Source organism: Pseudochaenichthys georgianus, chromosome 10 (genome assembly GCF_902827115.2).
Source record: "Pseudochaenichthys georgianus chromosome 10, fPseGeo1.2, whole genome shotgun sequence".
NCBI lineage: Eukaryota > Metazoa > Chordata > Actinopteri > Perciformes > Channichthyidae > Pseudochaenichthys > Pseudochaenichthys georgianus.
Genome location: NC_047512.1, coordinates 13,950,012 through 13,974,317, shown reverse-complemented (window position 1 = coordinate 13,974,317; position 24,306 = coordinate 13,950,012). Strand labels below are relative to the sequence as shown.

At 40.5% G+C, this 24,306-nt stretch overlaps 1 protein-coding gene across 1 annotated transcript in view; it reads right to left on the bottom strand.

Annotated features, from left to right (window-relative positions):
* diaph2 (diaphanous-related formin 2) overlaps positions 1 to 24,306 on the bottom strand; it is a 429,613-nt gene that overhangs the window by 293,691 nt on the left and 111,616 nt on the right. The window contains exons 8-13 of the mRNA XM_034093628.2: positions 9,114 to 9,188; positions 8,943 to 9,012; positions 8,143 to 8,279; positions 5,533 to 5,641; positions 2,384 to 2,494; positions 509 to 621 (exon numbers count right to left, since the gene is read on the bottom strand). Of these exons, the coding sequence (XP_033949519.1) occupies positions 509 to 621; positions 2,384 to 2,494; positions 5,533 to 5,641; positions 8,143 to 8,279; positions 8,943 to 9,012; positions 9,114 to 9,188 (615 nt within the window). The remainder of the gene's footprint in view (positions 1 to 508; positions 622 to 2,383; positions 2,495 to 5,532; positions 5,642 to 8,142; positions 8,280 to 8,942; positions 9,013 to 9,113; positions 9,189 to 24,306) is intronic.

Sequence of the window (24,306 nt, the reverse complement as noted above, 5' to 3'; positions counted from 1 at the left end):
GGAGTCAAATGGACACTGGCAGATCGCTGGGGGAGAGACAATTCAAATTTCGAAAATGGAACAGTAAGACAATGAGTGATAATGCATTTACAGGAGAAATAGTGTGCATGTAATATAATATGACTCAACATAACACATTTTGATTGTGTTCTGTGAATAATAATTGGTAAGAACCAGCCAGTCTGATATTCTTTTTTGTCTTACAACAGTCCTACTTAAGTCAAATAGAAGAGGAGAGAAGAGGAAAGGAGACAAGGATGAGAGTCAATAAAAAGAAGAGTGCATAGGTGGGGGGTTCAGATGACAGGGTTATTTACCTATACCTGGTCAGAGACGGAGCTGGATATTGTGCTCTGGCTCATCAAATCCTTCTCTAATGAACCAAGCTATGAGAGGCTTAAGCCCGTAAAGCTTGACCAAACCGACAATATACACTCATCTCACACTGTTAGTTATGCAGGCCGATTTATCTGTATATTCACACAGAGGGAGGGGAAAAAAAGGATATTCCATCTCAGCGCGGATGTCATCCAGGCGATGTGAGAGTTCGATGGAGTCCTCCTCCTTGTTCTCATTGAACACCTTCAGCTGAATGTCGAGCTCCTCTGTCTCTTTCAGCTCCTATCATGAGTTAGACACACAGAAAATAGCTGAAGATGTGAAGTTATACAAAGGTCATCTTGCAGTGTAGATTATGATAAGATGTAAAAATGGTGATACTAGTATATTAGTAGAGTACTGTAGAGAACTGTTAACTGAGACGCCCTGGAATCTCTCTCTCCAGACAGAACATATTCCTGCACACCTGTTCCAGCCACGAGGGGCTCCGGCGGTGCTCTTTACCACTTCTCTATGAATCACCGGCAGTGGAGTTTACAGACAGAGACAGGGCCAAATGTAACCCAATTTCTGCAGGTATCAATCACCCTGCACTGTTTTTGGGCGCACCATCTGTTTTGAGCAACAGTGGTTCAGAGGGAGGAGCACAATTGAACAAAAAAAGAGGGAAGGAGAAAAGAAGGGCCAAGTACATGTGTCAAGGACTATAAGAATAAAACAGATTTTGCTATTTTTTCAGTGGTGATCTCTCTTTTTTTTCGCCGACGGCTACGCTGGCTCTCGAGCATAACTCATAATTAGATGAACGAGTGTCAGTTTGAATGTGGGCATTAAAAGCGGTGAATGTGGCATTCATAAATGACTGTACACTGAGACTCTTTCATATCATGGGGCAGAATTGAAGATAATTAAAGTAATGGCAGTAATAATCAACAGGAGCAGCTGGGATGACTTATTAACAACTGGCTTAGTGACACGCTCACCCCACTCGCTACAAATGAGAGCTTGAGTGATGAGTTGGGGCTCGTTTGCCTTCGCCTCATGTGAAGATTTGTAGGCCTGCTGCTAACGATGCCAGGTCGACCTGTGATGAGGGGCTGGCACTGCATCACATCTGACACAAGCTACTAATACTAGTTACACCGCAAGATCTGCTACTAATTTCTTTTATAAGAAAAACTTTTCTTACGTATGACATTTCTCTTAAAGGTGGGGTAGGTAATTTGGAGAAACCAGCTCGAGTGCGCTAGAATTTGAAAATACACAACCGGAAAAAAACTGCCACAAACTTACAGAGCCCCTCCTCCAACACACACGAACACGCACGTGACCAATGAGGGCACGAGAAATGTTTGTGCCCAGATGGAAGGCTGACAGGCAGGTAGGCCGTCCAGTTATTTTAGCCGGGCCGGCTAAAATGATTGGTCGTGCTTTTTACAGGACTACGGCTTCCACAGATGAAATTTTTTGTATGTATTGTCAAAGCATTTAATTTATTCATTGCTATCAGGATGTTAAGAGCATTCCATGGAATATAACAAAAAGTGTTTCTGAAGTGAATTACCTACCTCACCTTTATGTGACACCTGGATTATTTGGTTTGGATGCCTTATTGTTAAAACTAAACAAAATTACAGAATAACACATGTTGTTCCAAGTTTTTGAATGACTGAAAATGCTCTTTAGTCATTTGTTAACTATATATTCAAAGAAATGTTCAAGTTTGGACACTTTTAAACAGCACACATTCAAACTCTGATTTGTTCTGATATAATGTGATCTACTAATTGCAGTTATAAAGTATTCAAAGAGCCTCTGGGAATCATTACTATTAAAAGTAAGGTTATAACAGAATTACTAAGGCAACACAGTGCTGTGTTATTTGACCAGAATGTGTAATGAATAGCATTGATCGAATATACCGATTGACACAGGAAAAAGTAAATATTTGGGCAAAAAGGTCTTTCACAAAGTCAGGAGCGACCTTGAGTTCTCATGCATGTGAAGAATGCAGCCATGTGCTGTGAGAAAGTTGAATACTCACAGGTAGGATCTTCTTGAGGCCACATCTCAAGAACTCATTGCGTAGGTGTATCCGGAAGTCCAGGTCATCGGGGGAGGTGACCAGCGCATTGATCAGCTGCATGCAGGCGACCTGTGGAGGAGACACACAAAATAAGGAAAACACCACAAATAAGAAATAACACATACAAGACGTAATAGTATGAGTGCACCTTTTGTGTTTTTGTATGTAAAAATGTATGTCTTTTAGCATAATTGTTTCTCTTAACACTCTCTTTCCGAAACAGAGAGGGATGGATTTCATCGATGAGGGAAGAAGGGTAAGGAGAGAGAGAAAGAGAGAGAGAGCACAGTTTGCGCATTATTAATGGGTGTATTGGTAAGGGAAAAGCAGTGTGTGTGTGTGTGTGTGTGTGTGTGTGTGTGTGTGTGTGTGTGTGTGTGTGTGTGTGTGTGTGTGTGTGTGTGTGTGTGTGTGTGTGTGTGTGTGTGTGTGTGTGTGTGTGTGGGGTGAGAGAGGGGGGTTAAGAAAAAAATCGCTGATGAATTATAATGAGCAGTAAGGTGTGTCAGGGGAGCAAGCCATGGATAAGACAGTTTTCCTTGGACAACAAATCGATAGCAGGCTGAAGGATTCCCATGGATGCTGTGAAACGTCGTTTTCTGAATCCTTGACCCTGTACTTCCTGTTCTGAATGGTCTGCTTTATTAATAAGAGCCGAAACAATGCTGATTGTGTGCAGTTGCCTGGGTCAGTTTGATCAAATGTCTTACCTACTAAAACCTCCAAGCTCCAAGAATGTCATCTGAAATACTCTCTTATCAATAATTATCTTGCTTCCACCCTAAATATTGATATACTTTGGTTCAAAGAACCTTATTTTGATTGTCATTGACTATGATCAGTGCAAGAATCTAATCTTTTTTAGTTGTATTTGATGAAAGGCAGAACAGAAACGTATTTGAAATTAAGAGTATTGGTTTGTTTTGGTGCATGTTGTTATGCAATACAGATATACTGTGAAATACTGCACGTTCCCATTGGGAAAGCACATGCTTGTCGCAGTAAAGGATGCGCCGCTGTTGACTACGTTACACCAGTGCGCGGCTCCAGGAACATGGCTGACTTGTTCATGTTCCACTAAAGCTTTAGAGCCTGGAACCAGACCTGTGCATTGAAACCTGACATATTACTGTAGCCACCAGAGGCCGCATTCATAAAAGACATTTCGCCAAATCTTCACAGAATTTATGTGAGGCAAGAAAGCTGTGGAGCTCATGAAAAATTCTTTCTCTTCTTCTGCATAGAAATTGAAACATACATCAAGCAACTCAAACATACCTCGCATGTACTGTGTAGTGGGAAGCGGTTGTGTTGGGGTTCAGGTTGGGGGAGTTCTCTGTGTTAGGTTTAGAGCTGCAGTGCGGGTTCCAAACATCGTGATCAAAGTTCGACAGATGGGACGTTTTTTTTAAAGTTGAAATGCAGAGTTTCTCTCGTGTTCAGCAGGCAAGCATAGCCTGAACTGCGGCAAAAAATGTTTAATGACATTATCCAAGTCTACTTCTACAGCCCTTAACAGGTTTGGGATAAAAAAAGTCTATTAATTTCCTCGAACCCCCTGCATCAGCAAAGCATTTTAATTTACTTCACAATTAGCAGAGCTTCATTTCATTAAACGCAAAATTTAAAGGAAAAACAACAGCCCCCTAATAAAAGAATATCTACTTTCACTTTCACCGCCCGCCTCATCAGTTTCCTTCATGACTTCACAATCCCCGCAGTTAAAAAGGTAATTCCTTAAGTAATTCCCTTCTTTTGTTTCACAAAACATGTTTTAAGCTTCGATTTTATTGCTGCTGTAAAGTTTTTTTCCTGCTGCTAAAGAAGACTAGTGGAAATGAAGAGAGGTAGGTGCTTTACAGTAGTTGCCCTTTCACACCGAGTCCTCTGAGACACAACTTGACAGCAGTGTGTAAAAAAGCAAGGGGAAGTATTTGTAAGATGTGAGAAAAAATGAGCAAGATAGTGAAAGGAGGAGAACATGGGAGAAGAGAGAAAAGAGACAAACTGTTTCACGGGAACTCAACCTCTGCTTTTTTTTTGTGTTCGCAAAACTCAGCAGATGTGCTCAATGGAGCAGGTGTTTTGGATTAAAGCAGTGGCAATGGAGCTCCGGGTGCATTTCAATAGCGCAGTGATCACATCCCATCATGCACAAGAGGTGCAGCAGGGTTGACAAGGGGACCCAAGGACAGTAAGAAAAGCAGAGAAAAACATGTGTATGAAGACAGCTGAGGTACGACGGGCCCCAGAGTGACTCGACTGTCAATGTCTGTATTGTCTGGCATCAAATGTGGTTTTAAAGACAAAAGGGATATGTGTGAATAACACTGGACTGTGGTGGGTTTCTCTCCACAATACATGGCAGAACTCCTGCTTTTGTTAATAAGTTACCTGTTTCATTTCAAAAGTTTGGATTGTATTAATAAGTGTGTACTCAAGGCATACTGAAATGTTGACTGCACCGCAGAAAGCAGTGTTATAAGTGCAAAATTAACAAGAGTCTTGGCCAAATAACCATTAGGGTCACCTTTATCCTAAAGGTCCCCTATAATACTGTTTTTCATCAATATATTATAGATCTCAGATATATACAAAACATTTATCTGAAGTGTTTGGCATATTATGCATTGCAGCATCCCATAATCCCCTCTGTTTCAAAAGTGTTGATTCTCTGTCTGTTACTTTAGATGAAGATAAGGAGCCCCTCCCCACGCCCCTCTGTGAGATAGTTGGTTAAAAAGAACACAATGATGCTCTAGGAGGAGATGCAGGTGATAAGGTGGGGGGGGGGGGGTTACCTTGGTTGGTTTTTGGCTAATGGTTACACAAGCCAAGTAATCGTTATGACATCATAAAGTGGCCAAAATCTGATGGGCTTATTTTCAGACCGGTTTTTATATAAATGGGTCAGGACAAAATGTGAGCGAATCTTTTTCCCTGAAACTTTCAGAATCTCTTTACACAGAGGGGACACATGTTTACCGTATAAAAGACAGGAAAACGTGCATTTTGCATGATAGGTCCCCTTTAAAACAAAACAAACTAATTAATAATAACTATCAGACAGTGATGTTATTGTGTTTCTTTTTGGTGTGATTCCTAACCTGAAGCTGCTGGGCTTCATGGTTCTCCAGTCCTTCCACAATCGAAGCAAATCTCTCTTTGTTGTTCCTCTCTGCAGCAATTGTCATGGCAGCTAGAATCTTATCCAGGCTGGAAGAAAACAGGGAACAGGGAGCAGGCACAACACAAGAGTCAACAAATACTTTTATCACCTCACTGACAGGACATTTACTCACAATTTCCAGCTCAACCACTGTGTATCTTATCTCCCCTGTGTATTGGTGTGGACATTTGCTCGGCCAGTCTTTGGTCACCCTGACTAATGTTACCGCGCTCCATCTCTTTGAATGCAATCCGGTCTATTATTGTGGCAGTATCCATTGTTGACCTCATCATGATTGTTACTAAAGTGATGCTATACAAAAACAGGGTTTTACTGCAAATGTGTTCAATTGTCAAAGCAATTGTGGATGAGTGTATTTGGCTGTGTGAGAAAGGATGAAAATTATAGTAGGGACTGCCTAATGTGCACATTGAGCGGAGCTGCCTAATGTGCAAATACACCTATTGAGAAGGTAAGCAAATTGAGCACTTGCAAGGGCTCAAGGCAGCTCCGCTCAATAGAACATTGGACAATTTTCGCCTCTAAATTGTAAATGAAAGAGGAATGGTGTGCTGCACATGCAAACGCAAACACACAGGATGCAATAAAAGTTAATTGATGTCTTTTGAGCACTTATGTAAACAGTGATTTACAAGTGCACACATTATAATTGGAAACAGGTGGTCTCTCTGACACTTCAAGGCCCCATTCGCTATTTTACCGTAATCAAGCGAAATATTGAAACGCTTAATCCTTTCTTTAACCTTCTTTCTCCCGGAGTACAAAAGGGCTCTTAGTCTGATATACGTTCACTCGTTGTTCCGATAAATGTGTTCAAAAATAAATAAATGGACACACAAGGGCAAAGGTTAAACTTAGAAATATCAGCCTCATGCATGTTCATACTCACACATGCCAGTTGGCTTGTTTTTTCCATTTGTATTGCCCTTATCAGCACAAAGACATAAGACTTTCAGGATGACAAATGAATAGCAGTTGCTTTGTGAGTGTGCGAGATGGTGTGTCCGACCAAAAGGACTGTATGTGTGGAGTTAGCTTGACAAAGAGATAAATTGAACAGCCACGCTCTGTGATAGGGGTTACAGAGTCACAGACAAGCATGGGGGGTGCTGCATACTGAGCAGCTTTAAAGCCGGTTCAGGTGCGGCTTCAAACGGGCCAGATAGATCTGCTTAACTTGTCGTGTTCCCTTTTGATGCTGTCAGCTGAAGTGGGTGTTGAACATGAGCCAGCGTCACAACATAGGTTGGTAGAGACGTTTTTGAGCAAGAAAGTGACGCCTCGGCTCCTTTGGCTGTCATTACGACAGGATAGGTTCATTTTAATGCAGAGATGTGATCATGGCAAAGATTTCCATGCTAGCTTTAACTTAGTCTTGAACACTTTGAGATTGAGACAGACAGACATGCACTATCTAATCTCCCAGTATTTGGTTAAATAGCTGTCTGCGGGCATGGTGTAGTGGTGACTGTAATAGATCATTTATTAAATGTCAAAGTGTTACATTCATAAAGGATTATCTGGACGGTCAGAGGTGTGAGACACTCTGCTGAACTCAGCTTCTCCAGCAGATTTTTTTTTATTTCCAGCACTGCATACAGACTGACTTTGAAGTGCCATTGTTATTCTAGTCTGGCCCTGTGGGAAACAATAAAAAACACTCCCTTAAATCCAATTTATAAGCTGTCAGGCGGGTGGTGTGTCCGTGGCAAACTGCACTGAGTAGTTCAACACATTAAACAGACTAAACTGCATCATCTAACCATGGGACCCTACAAATGTCTATCCTGTGTGAGGTCATCTGTCATCGATGAGCACGTTCACAGTGGGTTAACATGAATACATACGGCTCAGCCTCTGACTGAGTACATGCCACCTAGTGAGAGACGATTGAAACAATAGTGATATTCAAGTGTTTACAAGAAACAGACGTCTCCTATCTTCTTGCTAAACATTAGAGAGTGAAAACAGAGTGGAGACGGACCTAATCTTTATCATCTTTGTATATATGTGTATATATTTGGTATTGGTATCGTGTTGTTTCACTATCAGCTGTGATTTACTGAGAAAGTACACTTTCAACTTTACATGGAGGAGGTTACGTAAAATATTTAAAGGGTCAAATTGCAAAACAACATACCACAAGGTAAGCTGGGAAATAGCTATGCTTATGTTTTTATTTGAAAATGTTTATGGTATCTGTTACTGAAACCTCTGGACAGTGTCTACAGTGTCTACAGTGGATCCAATGGAAAATGTCCGCAGTGATGTTTGCAGATTATCCTGAGTAACAAGGAACAAAAGTGGATTTATATTCACACCTAATGGCTAATCATTTGACACCTTAGCGATTAGAACTGAAGCTTTTAAATACGTTATCTGATATGTGACCAAATATGTATGTAACGTAACATTATTGGGAGGATATCATTTACATATTATTGAGTCTTTCATTGTATGCAAGACTCAAGAAAGAGCAAGATGTGTGCGAACTTAATGTGGCAAACAGTCAGGTAATTGGACTTACATGTTTTCCTCTCCAATAATACAGAAAGCAGACAGAATTTTGACGGTCTCTGTCATCATGCTGGTCTGTTTTGGGTCAATGGCTCGAGCCAACAGCAGCAGGCTCCGCTCATCTCCCAAGATCCTTTGCAGTCCATACTGTGAGACATAGAATGGAGGAGGTGGGAAACAGAAAAGGTCCATTGGGTATAAATTAATGAGAGCATTCATGGGGAACTTTCACTTCAGGTAAAAAATGAATTATAGAAAGAAGCTCAAATGTACGTTAGATATAGTTAGCCTTAATTTTCTTTTAAGGAGGGACAACGAGGCCGTGGGAGAAAATGGAGAGGATGATGAATTAATTCAATTCAGGACAGGACTATAGGGACAAATGCTTATAGTCTCCTGTACCTTTTAGTCTCCCCACCACTGAAGGAATGGGCAGAGCAGACCACGTGTGGGGATTAGCTCCACGAGAAGCAATATCAATAGTTCATTTATCCTTGAAATGCCACTTTTGAGAAATGAGCCAGGCCTTCCCAAAAAAAGATAATTAAAAGATGTGAGACTGTGTGCTTGAAATAGTAAAATCTGCTTCCCTTTGGTTTGACACCATCCCAGACTTGTCAGAGTTTTTTTTTTATTATAGCATGATTTCTACACACTGGTATTAAATATTAGACATGGCCTTTACACTAAATAGTTAATTGAAATTAGCAGGACATTTAGGAATGCATCCAAGCAATACCATTGAATCATGCATGTACAGTATAATGAGGTAACATTGTGTGTCGATAATCTTTGTTGACTCTTACAAACCTTGTTGTTCATAAAAGCCTTCAAGCATTGGATAAGCTTATGTTGGTTCCGTTTATCAATATTTTCTTGCCTGAAAAACAAAAATGAAAAAGGATATTGTGATGATTGATCGCATCAGAACCTGTCGCTTAAAAAATGACAGATATTGGGATGTAATAAGAGATCACTTACTGTTTCTTATCCAGCAGCTTCTCCAGCGCTTCCAGCAGAAGACCAAGACCCTCATGACCGAAATTATTAACCCAACTAGAAAGAAGACAGAGAGATGCACAAAAAGTCAATTACGCAATATTCAGTCAAAATAGTAAGTGTCCTTCCGGTTTATTGTCAGCCATGTTGAACTACAGGACAAAGCAAACATAAACAGGACAAAGCAAACATAAACAATAGTGTGTTAACCTCAGAGGACTTCATTCATCCATACTAATTATTTGGGTAAATTGACTGCTGTTGTTTCAAATTCCTAATACAGGGAGCTGCAAATAAAAAACACCCTACCCTCTCGAATACTGAATAAAGTCTGAATGAGTTTGAATTTAAACTGTTCCCATCTACAAGCAAATGAACAACCATCCATCTAAACTAGTGTTCTCATCGCTAGGCAGTTTGTTTCCCGGCCCCCCTGTGAGCCGCTGTGTTCCTGTGCCAAAAGATTAAGCAATGCAAGAAAGATAACACTGTAATCGATAATGGATCGCGAGAAATAATTGGCTATAAACCGCAGCGTATCAAGAGACGGCAAATGATCCAGTACAGATGAGCCCGTTTGTCTGAGGCAGGAGGACAGACAGGTTGGAGAGGGGGGGGGGGGGGACTAGATTATGTCATTAGCATTACTTGTTTTCAGGCCCTCAACTGTCAATAACACAGAATGCATGGACCCATTTCCTGGCATTAATAGGGCATAAGTCAGTGATTAATCTCGCCTTTTTGACAATGATTTGAAATAATAATGGTTTAAGTATTAAAATCTCTTTTATTGACTCGGTGAGTCAGAGGAGACCCTCGGTTACGAATGAGAAGCATTAAGCCTGAGGCGACTGGCAAAGCTGAGGTGAGGTATTCCTTTGATCTGTGACAGGCTACAACCCCCCCCCCCCCACCTACCATTACTCAAATCACATTACCAGGCAAGCAGAGGAAATGTATAAGTTATTGATACTTAGTGGAGTGTATAATGATGATCTGTTTCCTTAATAAAAACAAAACATTATATTGCAATTTATAAATGTCTGTTTACAATGAGTGGTGAATGTGTGCTTAGCTTGTATTTAAGTCCATAAAAGAAGAAAGAACAAACTGTCTCAGTTCAGTTCAGAATAATAATATGTTATATTTGTGAGACAGAGGTGGTAAAAGTAAATAAGAAAGTCAGACAACAAAGAGAAAGAAAAAGATTTAGAGGGATCCAAGTGCAGTAAATCCACGGCTTCTGCTTACGCTCCTAATGATGGTATTGTCAGTGTTTAGACAATAGGAAATGGTTAGGACAAAAGTAAAGAAACATTGTGTTTATTACACGGTGAAACTGCATCGTGAGACTCTGGAAATAATGTGTGACCTCAACGAGGGGTGTGAGAACAGCAGCGAAGGAAATAAAGAGCTTTGTTCTCTGCAGCAAGGACAAGTGGAGGTTAGACTTCATTTCTATGTTGTGCTATGCTTTTTATTTTTTACATCAAATAAGGTGGGTATACTGCTTGCTGAATGTTTTTATATTTTAAATATATTACTGACCATTATAGAAATCAAATTGATACATTTTACATCAAGTGACCCATAAATAATCATATTCCTACATATCTATAAATATCAAATCATTACTAAATGCTCACTATCTTTAAGGAGAATATTTGAGTGGAAAGGATTATTTCCCCACTGTGATCTCACTAGGGATATAACATCTGGTTAGATTGAGAATACTGGCTCCCACTCACCATACTTCAAGAAATAGACATTAGCTATAATTTAAATGTATTATTTTTGCGTTAATCTGAAGCATACATTCAATCAAATAGCATTCTTAAAACCATTCATTATCAAATCATGTTTGGTGTAAAACACAATAATTGACACTCTTAAATGAAGTTCTACAAGTAAATCCTTATCTCCCTAAAACTTGACTTAAGAACTTTATAAAATGCAGGGATATGAATGTCTTCATGATGATTCTCACGATGACCCTGACGGAGCAGAACGGAGGCTCTGGAGGACATAAAGAGAAACTGGACATCTGGTATGTTTGGAAATGAGCGTTCATACATGCTGTCACACAAGTTACAACGAGCAGTCAGGGAACCCATCCCATCCATTGACTGACTGTGACCAACAGTCAGAAAGACTGAAACCCTATTCCAGCAGTCAGAGCCAGCCAAAATGTGACTTCACTATGGTCAACAGTAAATGATAAACATTTGTCTGACAGCATCGATCCAACCGAACGACTCCCTTTCTACACTGTTCACAGAGCTAATTGTTTGAGATGATGTTAATGTTGCAACCCATGTTTCAGCTTTACAATGAGTTATGCCACAGAATGTAGTGAACATGATTTGTTGCACCCCTGGAGCTTTGGAGTATGATACACAGGTTACAGACATATGTTGACATTCAAATTAAATTGGATGAGGATCAATCTTATACAAACAAACACTTTGAAGTGACTGTTATTTTGTATATATTGATTGTTGTGCTTGTATGTATGTCTTAATGTGTGCATATGTATAAATGTGTCTGTTGATTGTGTATATATAGGTATATACATATTTTTAAACGATATGTCGATCTCTGTCTGTACACACATTGATTGACAATAAAGTTGACTTTGACACATTAGGAACAAACGTAGTAGTAAAACATTAGTGAGAAAGTTTTATTTCAACTATCAAACAAGTCAATAGGTGTAAGAAGTTAAACTAATTAAAACAGTCTGCTGTAACAGATGTTTGTCTGAAATGTTTACCTTCTCTCTATTGTTGTTGGACTCAAACAGAACGGACATAAAAGAAAGGAGGGAATTGGATTGTCTGCACTGAAACTATTTTTCCTCAAGAATGTATACCTTGCTGCAGGTTGCAACATAATGCATTCCTCCTTCAAGGTTTTTAAGGCAATAAATGGTTCCACTCCTCCCTACATCCCATACTGTCGATCATTTCCTGTCCCCTCACGTATCCCCTAAGGTCTTCAGCAGCTTGCCTTCTAAATGTCCCCCAAGTTACCACAAAGAAAAGGAGAGATGGTGCTTCTGCAGTGTTTTCCCCGAGGCTACGCAATGCCCTTTCTCTCTTCATCGGAGGAACTGCCTCTATGGACAACATACTATTACAACTAATAACACAAACAACAATACAAATACCTACACTACAACCACAAATCCTACTTGTAGTGTTAATAATGTTACCATTCCGGTCAACAGGCTGCTTGCCTACCAGTCTTTGTATACCTCTATTTCATAAAAATAATGTATCCCAACATATGATGAGAATCAATAAAGTAAACAAGCTTACAGTTTTACCTATGAGTATTGTAATCTGATAAACAGTGTGGCTTAGGAAGTAGAACAGACAACGTACAGTGGCTGAAGCGTTAGGTGAAACATAACGTATTTGTATCTCTGGGCCATTAAAATATCAATATAGTAATTCAACTGTTGAGGAAGGAAGTTGAATGATCCGTTCCTTATCAGTCTCCCCTCCGAATACGGCATGCATCCAAGGATTTCATTAACTTGAGGGAGAACTTCTTCATCTAATATTGATGGCTATAATCCTCTAGTTAAGTTCCACCAAATTGTGTTTTTTTTGCAATCATGTATATACCGCAGGCAAAATAAAAAATTCATGGTCAGTCTCAGGGAAGCCATTTTATATGTTGTGTGTCTTCCTATTTGCTAGGCAGAATGAGGTTCTAGTTACTAAAATGGCTAAGAAATGTAGGCATTTAAAATCCCTAAATCAAGTGTTAAGGTATAAACTAAATGTTTACTAAAAACATTTCAGCCACAGAGTTATGTTGTGCATTTGCTTTTAGCTCAAAAACAGTACAAATATTCCCCAAAACGATGGTACTGATTTCCTGACATGCTACCATGACAAAATGTAGTTATGTGTTTGTGATATTCATCTATGCGTCTCATTTTTAAACAGCTTGTGCTGTTAAGGGTCAGCGGGGACTATCCCATCATGTATTTCATTAGAGACAGGCTACGCCCTGGATCGGTCACCAATCCATCACAGGGAAACCCAAACAGTCACACAAAGGGAGAAATGATTGAGGCAAGCCAGAAAAAGTAAACTCCACTGGAAACACCACAGATGGCCATCATGCTGGGAGGTGGACTGAGCCGCTATGAAAAGAAATGCACACGGTGTCTGGCATGTGTGCACTATATTTATCTTATTATTTTATACATTTCTTCCAAGCTTACTACAAGTAAGCCTTTGCTGCTGCTTTGAATACAAATATGACATTCAATCAATCACCTGCTCACAACATCATTCAGACAGTCTTGACATAGCTCTCTTCAAATTGTACTTCAAGGTTCTCCACTGAAAGCAGAGAAAGGGTTCGAACTAAATAACCCGCAGTAGCACTTCTGCCGCTCTTCATGTATTCAATCCATTTTTATTTATATGGCGCTTTTCAGCTACAAGGCTATTCAAAATGCTTTATCCAAAACATCAAAAGCATCCTGACAAAGTGCAAAACAAACATCCAAATTAGAGCCAAGGAAAAATAACATTTTAAGAAAAGGATAAAATAATACGGTTATAAAGTACATATTGTACAGGGCAGTGTAAAAAACGTATAATTTGATTGAATGCAGCAAAAAACTGAAGAACCTTCAGTCCGTGTTTTAAAGAACTGAGAGTAGCAGAAGACCTACAGTTGTGACCTAGTGTTTGTGTCTCCAAGTATGGTACGCATGACAACTAAATGCTGCTTCTCCATGTTTAGTTTTGGCTGCGGTGACAAAATCAAACCCGACATTAAAGACATGAGTACTTCATAACGTAGCAAAACATCTGAAACATATTTGGCCCCAAACCATTATTTTGGCCCAACCAATGGTTTTCAAGCGCCTTGCCAAGAGCTCAACACTAAGTGATGTGATCCACCTCCTTTTCTTAGAGAGTAATAGAGCAGCAGTTTTCAGAATCAGCAGCAACTTTCTCATAGATTGTTGAGGAAGACTTGTAAAGACATTGTCTTGTTGTTTCTACTGATGATAAATGAATTGACAAGCTTTTCAAAATCAAAAGGGATATAAGTCCTTTAGTACATCAAATATTCTTAAGGTGAAAGTGTTTAAGTAAAGAATTTATAATGATATAGGCTGTGTCACCTTCTCTGTTCAAGGGAAGACAAGTAGCTCAGAGTGTCCCCTAAGTTACTACATCTGGGGACTTCAACATTGTTTCAGCCTTACATTGTTAAAACATAGCAGCTGTAAGTGTTCCTTTTTTCATGGTGAGGTGTTTCCTAAGTGGGACAGTGCAAAGGTAGAGTAAACAATGAGTTACAGTGTCTACATTGCTGTATATTGCTAGATGTAAGGACATAATACTATAGCAACAAATGCAGAGAACCGTGTAGAGTGTTTGTCGAGTATTAGCCATGGTAAGTGATACAAAGATGAAAGCACATCATCAGAAAGTGACTCAACAGCTTCAGAAGCAGAACACCCTCACAACTTGTTTGACTGATCGCTGGTCTCGTGTGTAGATGGCTTGTACGCACATTGTTTCCGGTCAATATACCCAAGCCCGCCTTAACCTGCCATCAGCCCCAGGGCCTGATGGCAGGTTAAGGCAGGTCATTTATAGCCTCGGCAGGCTCTGTGATCGCACTTCTCCACTCTGCTCTATGCGCGCCTGGTCCTCTCCTCCAGACGAGTGACGTATCGGGCCTCCCTCATGTATTTGTCCGGTTGCCGTTGGCTCCCCTCCACGTAGCAAGTCCTCGTCGTCCTCTCCATCTCCTCCAACATCCCTCCTGTCTGTTTTTCCTCTCCACTCCATCGCTATCAGAACCAGACGGCCTACTTGGCTCCGAGGCCCCGCGGCCGGCACCGCTGCCGCTCGGTACAGAACTCATCTGTCCTTACTCCTCATCCTGGCCTACAGGTTTAAAATAACCTGTAAGCTTCAGCATTTTTTGGCAATAGCTGCTTGTCTCGAAACTCCTTTTCCCTCAACAATTTCCTTTTCCGAACGCCACTCTCAAACTTTTTCTTCTCAAACTTTTTCTCCTAAACAACCTTCATTTGTCACTCAATCACTCGCAATTTGAATAAGTCACATGTGAAACATATTCTCATTCTGATTGGCTGTTAAGTGATGCCCACTGACTGTTTCAGAGTCATCATGTTTGAGAAAAATCTCTGGAATCAATCAATCTGATTGATTAGCGGAGCAAATGATCAAAATACTACGGAGGGAAGATATTTTCGTTTGGATTACTGGTCTGGGGGAAGCTCGCGAGTGTGTGTGTGTGTGTGTGTATACGTGTGTGTTTGTGTATTTTTGCGTTTGTGTGTATTGTGTTTGTTTCCCGGGGAAAACACTCACGAGAAACACTGGCTGTTGTTGTGCCTGCTGTGACGTCAAGTTACTCCGTTCTCCGCTTGTAATTATGCCGAAGCTTCAAAGTTATATTTATCATCTGAATTTGCCGAAACAAGTTTAATATTCTGAAACCCAAGACTTTGTTTATTTGACACCAGATGAAAACAAACTGTAACGGACCCTGCCGTGTTATCTATGATTACTATACGCCTTACATTCATAATTTCAGCCGGAGGGAGGGGGGGCGGCGCTGCGGAAGAGCAGAGTGGTGAGGGAGAGAGAGGTCTTCTTCCCTTTACAAGCTTCAAAAATGTATTTATCGTGTGATTTTGGAAATAAAAGTTTCATATTCAGAAAGCCAAGACTTTGTTTATTTAAAAAAAAAAATGTAAAACATCCGAAATAAAAAACTTTTTTTTTTCCATTTAAATTGTTTTTTATTTTTTTTATTGGCTCATGATAGGCCCCTGATCTCCGTAGGCCCCTGGGCTTCAGCCCAGGTCAGCCCGTGCATTAAGGCGGCCCTGATACCAGTGTTATTATTGTATCATGACTAGGTGTGGAGCTTTGTTATTTAAGGCTTTGGTGCGAGTGCAATATCTTTGATATTGTATTACAGGCTAAGCCATGCAACTGTCCCTCTGTGGCAGTACCGACCTATTCAGTGCTACACTATTCCAATTGAAGCACACAGCTCTATGAAACCAAGAGCTCTGAACATCATAGCTGGGAAACCAAGCACCACCAGTGTCTGCTTAGTGATTTGCCATGCCAAACATGGAGCTACATTATACTTTGATCAATTTAATAGCCTTCTGAAATATCTATAATTTAAAGGGCATATCAGATGGCAGATATTCTGTAGTTTTCTCAAAAAGGAATATGTGCAACAACTTTATTTCGCCTTATTTCTAATATGTCTAATTTGTCCTTTAGAGTTATTAATATTAGTATTGTTATTATTATTATTTGTATTATGTCTGATAGAAATGTTGGAAAAAGATGTTGTGGCATTTGAAACTATTTTCCCCTAAAACAAATATATATTTTTATTTTAATCTCAGGAGCACTGAAGGAATCAGAAAAGTGAGGTGGTAAAACAGGCTAGACAAAACATTGTTGTGATGATGTCAGAGGCATTTTTGGTTTCCCGAAAAATGTGCTGTTATTGCTTGGAGCTTTATGTTACCAATAGCTTGTGTGCAAACCGTTCGCATTAACATATAGCATTAGTAAACCTAAGTGTATGACCAGTGAGTTAGTCGCTGCTGGACAAACGGACTGATAAACGAACAGAATTACATTGTTATCTCATATAAATAATGCTATTATAAAATCTAAAATAGTATGGAGGACTGTCCTATATATTTGCTCAAGCTATCATTGTTTTATATACTATACTAATACTATATCATACAAATACAGAGGAATTAATCCCTCAGCTTATCTATGGAACAGCGTGAAGAAAATCCAGGCTGCAAAACAACAACTGTCAGCATCAACAAACAAAACTTCATTTACAGATTTGATGGAAATATACCACCCACAGTTCTCATTCATAACACTCCATTCGATGTCTCACTATGGGATGCGCCTCATCGCGGAGCCAACAGCAGCATCAATCTCATTGGCTGGTGATCTTGACGTCAGCGTCAGGGGAAATCACCCCCTATAAGTAGCTTGCGCCACAATGTATGTGTCATTCAAACATCTCTTCTCGCTTCAGAGCACATCTCTACAGTAGCCGGGCAAGCTTCACTGTCCACAGACTGAACCCAAATATTCCCCTTCTGAGAGCTGCTACGGCATCTCTCAGAAGGCGGATTACTGACCGGTCTGTGAAGGCACCACCGCTACGCGCACGCGCAGTGCCGGCTGGGGTCGTGAAGGCACCACCGTCACGCGCATGCGTAGTGCCGGCTGGGGCCGTGAAGGCACCACCGTGACGCGCATGCGCATTGCCGGCTGGGGCTGTGAAGGCACCACCGTCGCACGCATGCGCAGTGCCGGCTGGAGCCGTAAGCGTGACATCTCAGCTGGCTCTAAGGAGCATACAGCAGGAGATTTAAATGTTTAAACATAGCCGTTGTGCTTGTGTGATATGCCAACTCCATTTGGCAAAGACTGCAAATGACATGATGACATGATATCTTTGCGTTTTGGACTAACTTTAAAATATTCCCATGCTTTTGAAGACCTAGGGCGAGATGTTTTCGTTTGAGGGCTTCGTGCGCAATCCTGTGAGGAGGAGGTGGTAGCCGTTTCAGTCTCCATTGTGTTTGAAGTGCGATTGCGAACTGCTTGTTGCTTTGTTTACACACCCACGTGTGTGTAGCGACGCGTCGACGCGGAAATATGTCGTCGACGATATTTTGAAGTATATCGACGCGTCGCTACAGCACTAGTGTCCTGGGCTAACCCTCACAAGGGCAAGCCTGTTACTAAGCAACGGCTCTCCCACTGGATTGTGGAGGCAATTGCTTTGGGGCCCGTACAAGTCAGAGCTCGCAGGCACCCTCGGGTTCGCGAGTTCTCTGGACTCAGGGTCTGGCTGCATCCTGGGCTCTGTCCAGGATGTCTCCCATCCAAGACATTGGTGCAAGCGGTGAGCTGGTCCTCGCCGCTCACTTTTGTCCGCCTTTTAACAGTCTGGACGTTCTACTCCCAGTTTCTACAAATCCAAAATCATTGACCTGTGCTGTCCTTGAAGAAGAACAACGAGCAGCTGATATTGTTCACGTGTAACTCAAGGTACATGCACTCTCTTTTTCCAAGTGACAGGTGCTATGTCACTCCACTGAGCCGTCATGGTATTATCTCAGGTTTCTATCTCCTGCTGGCTTGCACAGATCTTAAATATAATGCAAGACAGAAGAGAAAATGTCATGGCTGGAAGACCCAAAACACACATACTTTTCATTTTAGTCAACAGATAAACAATTAAAGAAAGTGGTTTCTCTTTAACTGATGTTTCATAATAATATCAATGGTAATGGTGTCATGGTAACAACAGGAGATTTAGTCTGAGGAGAAGTCCTGATGTCAGCACCTCAAGATTGTGATTGCTGGTGTAGCCAAGCGAGGGCAGGAACACGAGCAGTGCGGTACTCAAAAGGAGCACTTTGCTCTTCTGATGGTGTTTGAGTCACAGCTTGAATCCAAAACGTGGTTCTTTTAACAAAGACTGATGCTGATTGTGTGTGTGTGTGTGTGTGTGTGTGTGTGTGTGTGTGTGTGTGTGTGTGTGTGTGTGTGTGTGTGTGTGTGTGTGTGGTGTGGTGTGGTGTGGTGTGGTGTGGTGTGGTGTGGTGTGGTGTGGTGTGGTGTGTGTGTGTGTGTGTGTGTGTGTGTGTGTGTGTGTGTGTGTGTGTGTGTGTGTGTGTGTGTGTGTGTGTGTGTGTGTGTGTGTGTGTGTGTGTGTGTGTGTGTGTGTGTGTGTGTGTGTGCAGAATTTGCCCGAAAGGGGTGCGATTCTGGGGATAGTGAATCTCAATCGGAATTAAATCAACTAGTGTGTGCAGACAGCTGACAGAACACCATGTTCCCCAGTCACAAGGAAAATGACCCCCCGTGGAGTGCAAAACACTTTGAATTATTCCCCGAACGACAGCAAGGATTCCTACACAACAGGCTGTAATGCGAGGTGACAGAAGACAGAGAGCAGTACAAAAGCTGTCAGATTGCAGGTTGATTAGACCAATTAATGTCATTATTCTGTACAATAGTAAATGTGTACTTGTTGTAGAACATCAGAAGAAGAATCAACCAGTTTGAAGCGATGTTTCCAGTCATTCAATGCATTGACAACCATTCATTTGAAAGAACAGTGTCTACTTTCAAAGCCATAAAGTAGCCATTTTGTTTAATCTGTTGTTGCTGTCACCTTATACGGTAGATGTATAAACGATTTGCAAAGTATCATAGTAAATGTTTCAGAACAAGCACGTATATGTGTGCTATTATCTGATATCTCATGGGGAAAACCCTAGGACAGCTCTGTAGCACTCCTAAATCCTGGAGCAGCCATGATGGCCTTAGGTTACAAACGTGTATAAATGCTTTTATGCGGAGGAATAAAAGTCGGGACAATAATGAGTGACTCTGATAATTTAGAGCAGATTGGACAGACTTTCAGCTCATTTCTGGTTGGGATTATGTGCCAAATACAAAGCAGAAAAATAAAAAGAGAAATGTGCCGATATGATATAATAGCGTTGTCAAGTTGTACTGTTTGGATGCATGTTAAAACTGAAATTAATGTACAAATGTTCTGCGTCCGAAGACATCTTATCCTCTACGATAAAATCCAAGGCCACATTTAGAAACAGATATTTCTGAATTATGTATGTATCACGTTGGGGCAGTTAGAGATATGGTTATCTTGGAGGTTAGCAGATGGTGTCGTAAAATAAAATACACATCACTCTTAAAATATACCCAGGCACTGAGGACATTAATGTCTCCAAAATCATTTTAACTGCCTTTGAGGAAGAAGGGTGAGCATCATCTCTGAAGTCAGCTGCAAGGGTAAAAGCGAGTTAACTTGCTCATTTCTGACTGCTCATCACGTCTGTTGAAGCCAGTGTCATAACATTTGTGCCAAATTTAACAGTCAAATAAATCTCCTTGAATGCTATAAAACGAGAATGATGGTACCATTGTGAGACGTAAAAGACAAAGGAGTGAGAATTCTTTAATGAGTGAAATATGTCTGTTACTTTTGAAAGTGTGGAGGGCTAAAGATACCTTTGCCTGCAAGACCTCAGCTAAATTATTGTGTCATTTCCACAGCGTTCCTGTCAAGTTTCTGCTCAACAAGTGAAAGAGCAAACGTGTATGAGGCCTGCAGACTGATAATGGTTTGTAATAACACTAGGAGTCCAGGGAGTAGAGTCTCACAGCCTGGTGCGAAGAAAATTACCCCACCGGAAAGCTTCCACTCCCACTTACAGTACGTCTTCGCTGTGTGTATAACATCCACAACGTATTTTATGGTCTTGACAGGTTAGGTGTTTGGATCTCTTGTGTCTTTCCTCCTTCCTTCCTCAAACTTTCCTGGAGGATGTTAAATCTTGATCTTAATGTTAGGAAGTCAAATTGCTATGTTTCCATTACTCTGAAAGTGATGGGTTGGGAAGAAATGGGGCTTGATCCAGAAGTGTCAAAGGTGGTCATGTGTCCAAAGGTAGCCTGCCTTGAACTCCACGAGGCACATCAGAATTGTAATGCTAAATTCAATTTCAAATTGACATGGAGTCTGATTGAGCTTACAAAAGCGCTATCCAGGATTACAAAGTGAATACAGAGGATCAATTATGGATGATTCACTGATATAGAGAGCTATTTCCACATCAAAAATGACAAACTTGAAACAGTTATTCATCTCGGTGAAGAAAGTCAGACAGAGTGAGCTCATTGATGTCTACTGTACCTACGTCCTAGGGCTGGGACAGGGTGCTCAGTATCAGTGAGATATGGACCTAAATAACGTGATACCAAGTATAACAAAACTTCTTCAGTCACACAATACATGGACCTGATCCTTCTTTTTTACCTATCTAGAAAATAATATATATGTGTACGGTATTACACACAGCCAATCACCACAAGGGTTCAAAATGAATGTCCTCTACTGCAGTAGCTAACACTCATAGAGTCTGTGTCGTGGTGACATTGAGCATTGCAGACATAAGCCATAATAATACGAATTTGAATACTTTCAAAATGTATTTGTGTCAAAGTCATTTGTTTGGAGAGGAATGACGATGGCATTTGCTGCTAGTGATAAGTGCTGTTGTTTATACTGTGGACACAAGAGGCCAAATGAGGAAGAGTCGGGTATATAAGTGTAGAGTTTAGTGCTACTAATAAAAAAGCAATTTGTGCCAAGGGAGTGTCTTTTTTGACACCTTTTAATTGTTTTGGTTTTAAATCGTATCAGTTTGTGCCATAGACATAAAATGTAATGATAATCAAGTACTGTCAAATATTTCCACCTTCCAGCTGGCAACTCAGTATTTGCAAGTTGTTTGATTATCTAGAAATGATTGTTGGGGTCATATAAGGGTTTATTTGACCGTATTTAACTATAATATACAATGACTATGAGATTAGGAAATGCTTTGAAGGGCTTCGCTTAACAATTATACAGGGAGCACTACCACTGTACTTGGCAGAAACGTTGGTGTTTGTCAGTATGTTGCTTAATGCTTTATCAAGCTGTGCATTAGGACACACAGCCAATAGGGCACGCAGCTTTATGTTAGCAGGCATAGTAACTTCAAAGCTCATAAGAAAAACATTACTAGTGGTCCATGCAACCCTCAGTGTTCAGCTACAAGCATTCAAGTGAGAAAAGCTGGTGAGACTGATTCACTCAGAGACATCCTGTGTGGCAGAGCAGCAAGATCATCACAACAACCCACACCTTGAGTATTCAGAAACAGAGAGAAACTCTGGTGTCAGCAAATGTCTCCCGCCTCCATAAAGACCCCCCAAGAAAATGCCCCCGAGTAAAGGTCTGACTTGTACCGTGAAGATTCCACATAATGAAAAGTATGGAGCCCAGTTCAATTTTGCTTAAATATGTCTTAGGGATCTGAGAGCTAGCAGATCTAATATGGAAGTCACTGTCGGGATTTGACGGAGCCATAGTATAATGCCTTTGGGCTAAACATAGGGAACTGAAAAGCTGGGGCCATGGCTGTGTGCTCTGCTGCCCAAAACCACTATAACTACTCTGCTATTTTTATATTGGAAAGTCGATTGATGGAAGAACAGCTGAGTTAGATCAGAGGAAGTGAGCTTTAACCCTACTGCTCCCGACTGAATTCAGCAAATGACGTTTAAAAGTAATGTATGCCCTGTCATGCAAAGACAACATTTCAACTTACATGCTACAAAATAAGTAGCACTATTTCTGCCTCAGTTATATCAAAATGTATATGTTTTTGCCTATTGAGAATATATAATGTGCTTTCTAATAATGCGAGACTGAGAGCACAACTTGTGAAAAAATGCTGCAGAGAAAAACCGCAGGATTTATCTCACCCTAAATGAGAAATGTTGGGGGGGGGGGGGGGGGGGAGTAATTTTCTCTAAATTGTCATCTCACTTCATGTTAGTGGATTAAGAAATTAATGAAAAGTGGCTTGTCAATCTGACACTTCTAAATTAAGAAGAAAGTATCCAAATGACAAAATTAAAATGGGAAGAATGAAGTAGAGGATAAATAATTGGCGGGGTAAATTCTGACAGATAGAGAAGTGGAAAACATGGCAGCTGAGGAGAAAAGAGGGGAAACAGAGTAAGCAGCCGATGCTCCAGGCAATGCCATCTGTGGGTGGATCTGCAAAGGCTGCATGCCACACACCTGTGTGAAAGTGCCTGGAGATAAGGCCCTCAGCACAATGGCCCCATGGCCACCTGCGCTGCCAAACAGGTGCACAGCCCAGCCAATTAAACTATTAGACAAACACAGGCCTCTGGGAGCAAATTAGCAAGCTGCCCAAACATCAGAGGAAAAACAAAAAGGAATGGTAAGCAGTAACTGAGCGTGAACAATAACACTTTGATGGGGAGACTTTCATTTCAGTGTATAGAATTATGATCATGGTTTATGATGTTTTTTATGTAATTATCAAATCATTGTTGAAAATGTCTCCATTGTCTTAACACAGGCCAGCTTTATATGATTGAAATAGCATGAAGATAAATATGCTCACCATGTATTAATGGATCAGGGCTATATTTAGCTCAAATGTACGGAGCCCCCCTGGTGACATTGGTGAGAAAAATATTAATACGTGGCCACGTATTAATAATACGTGGCCACGTGTTAATAATGCGTGGCCACGAGTTAATAATGCGTGGCCACGTATTAATAATGCGTGGCCACGAATTAATATTTTTCTCACCAATGTCACCAGGGGGGCTCCGTACAAATGTATCTAAATGACAATTAATTTAAAAATGTCTGCATGATGTGAGCCATAAGAAAAATACTATTTTCCTGCTTCGCTTTAGCTCTCATGCAGTACAGTACTTCTTCATTGTGTGTTGGTTGACGTGATGGATGAAATATCTGGATTGAAAAATGTATTTATTAATATATGTATTTATCAAAAACAGTTTAGGACCATTCATCGATTTTACTGAGAATAACCGTCCGTTTCGTACTGATTCCAGTGCTTAAATGGGTAAAAATACAGACTTGGTTTCGCTGACCTGTTAACCTTTGACAAACCGATAGTTTCTTGGCTTTTGAAATTTAAGTTTGTTCTCTGTAATGAGAAATCCTGCGTAATGCTATAGGAAACACCAGAAAGACACAAATAAATGGTAGGATATAATGCACAAACTACCAGTGTATCTTACATTTTGTACAGGCTTATTACTAGTCAGCTTTTACCGATGAATTGCTCATTAACTCGGGTCAAATACAGAAATTAAATCTCCAACATAGAATTATTCAAAAGCTGACCAGGGGTTCATTTTTAAAAGTTGTAAATTAAAATATGCATGAATGCACTGCACTGCTATCTATTTCATGGTTATTTTCTGTTTATGATAACATGGCGGACAAAGGTTACATTAACATAGTGGAGTCAGTAAACCAAATGTGGATTTCCTGTGTGTTGTGATCCATGATAATTAAGTGCATTCATATTCATTATGAGTAACCTTATCCATGCTTCAAGAAAACAATCAGTCCTTTCACCCAGGAGAGAAATAATGAAGGGTGAAAAGATGAGCAGAACACCTGTGTTAGTCTACATTCACACTATTCCTCGTCG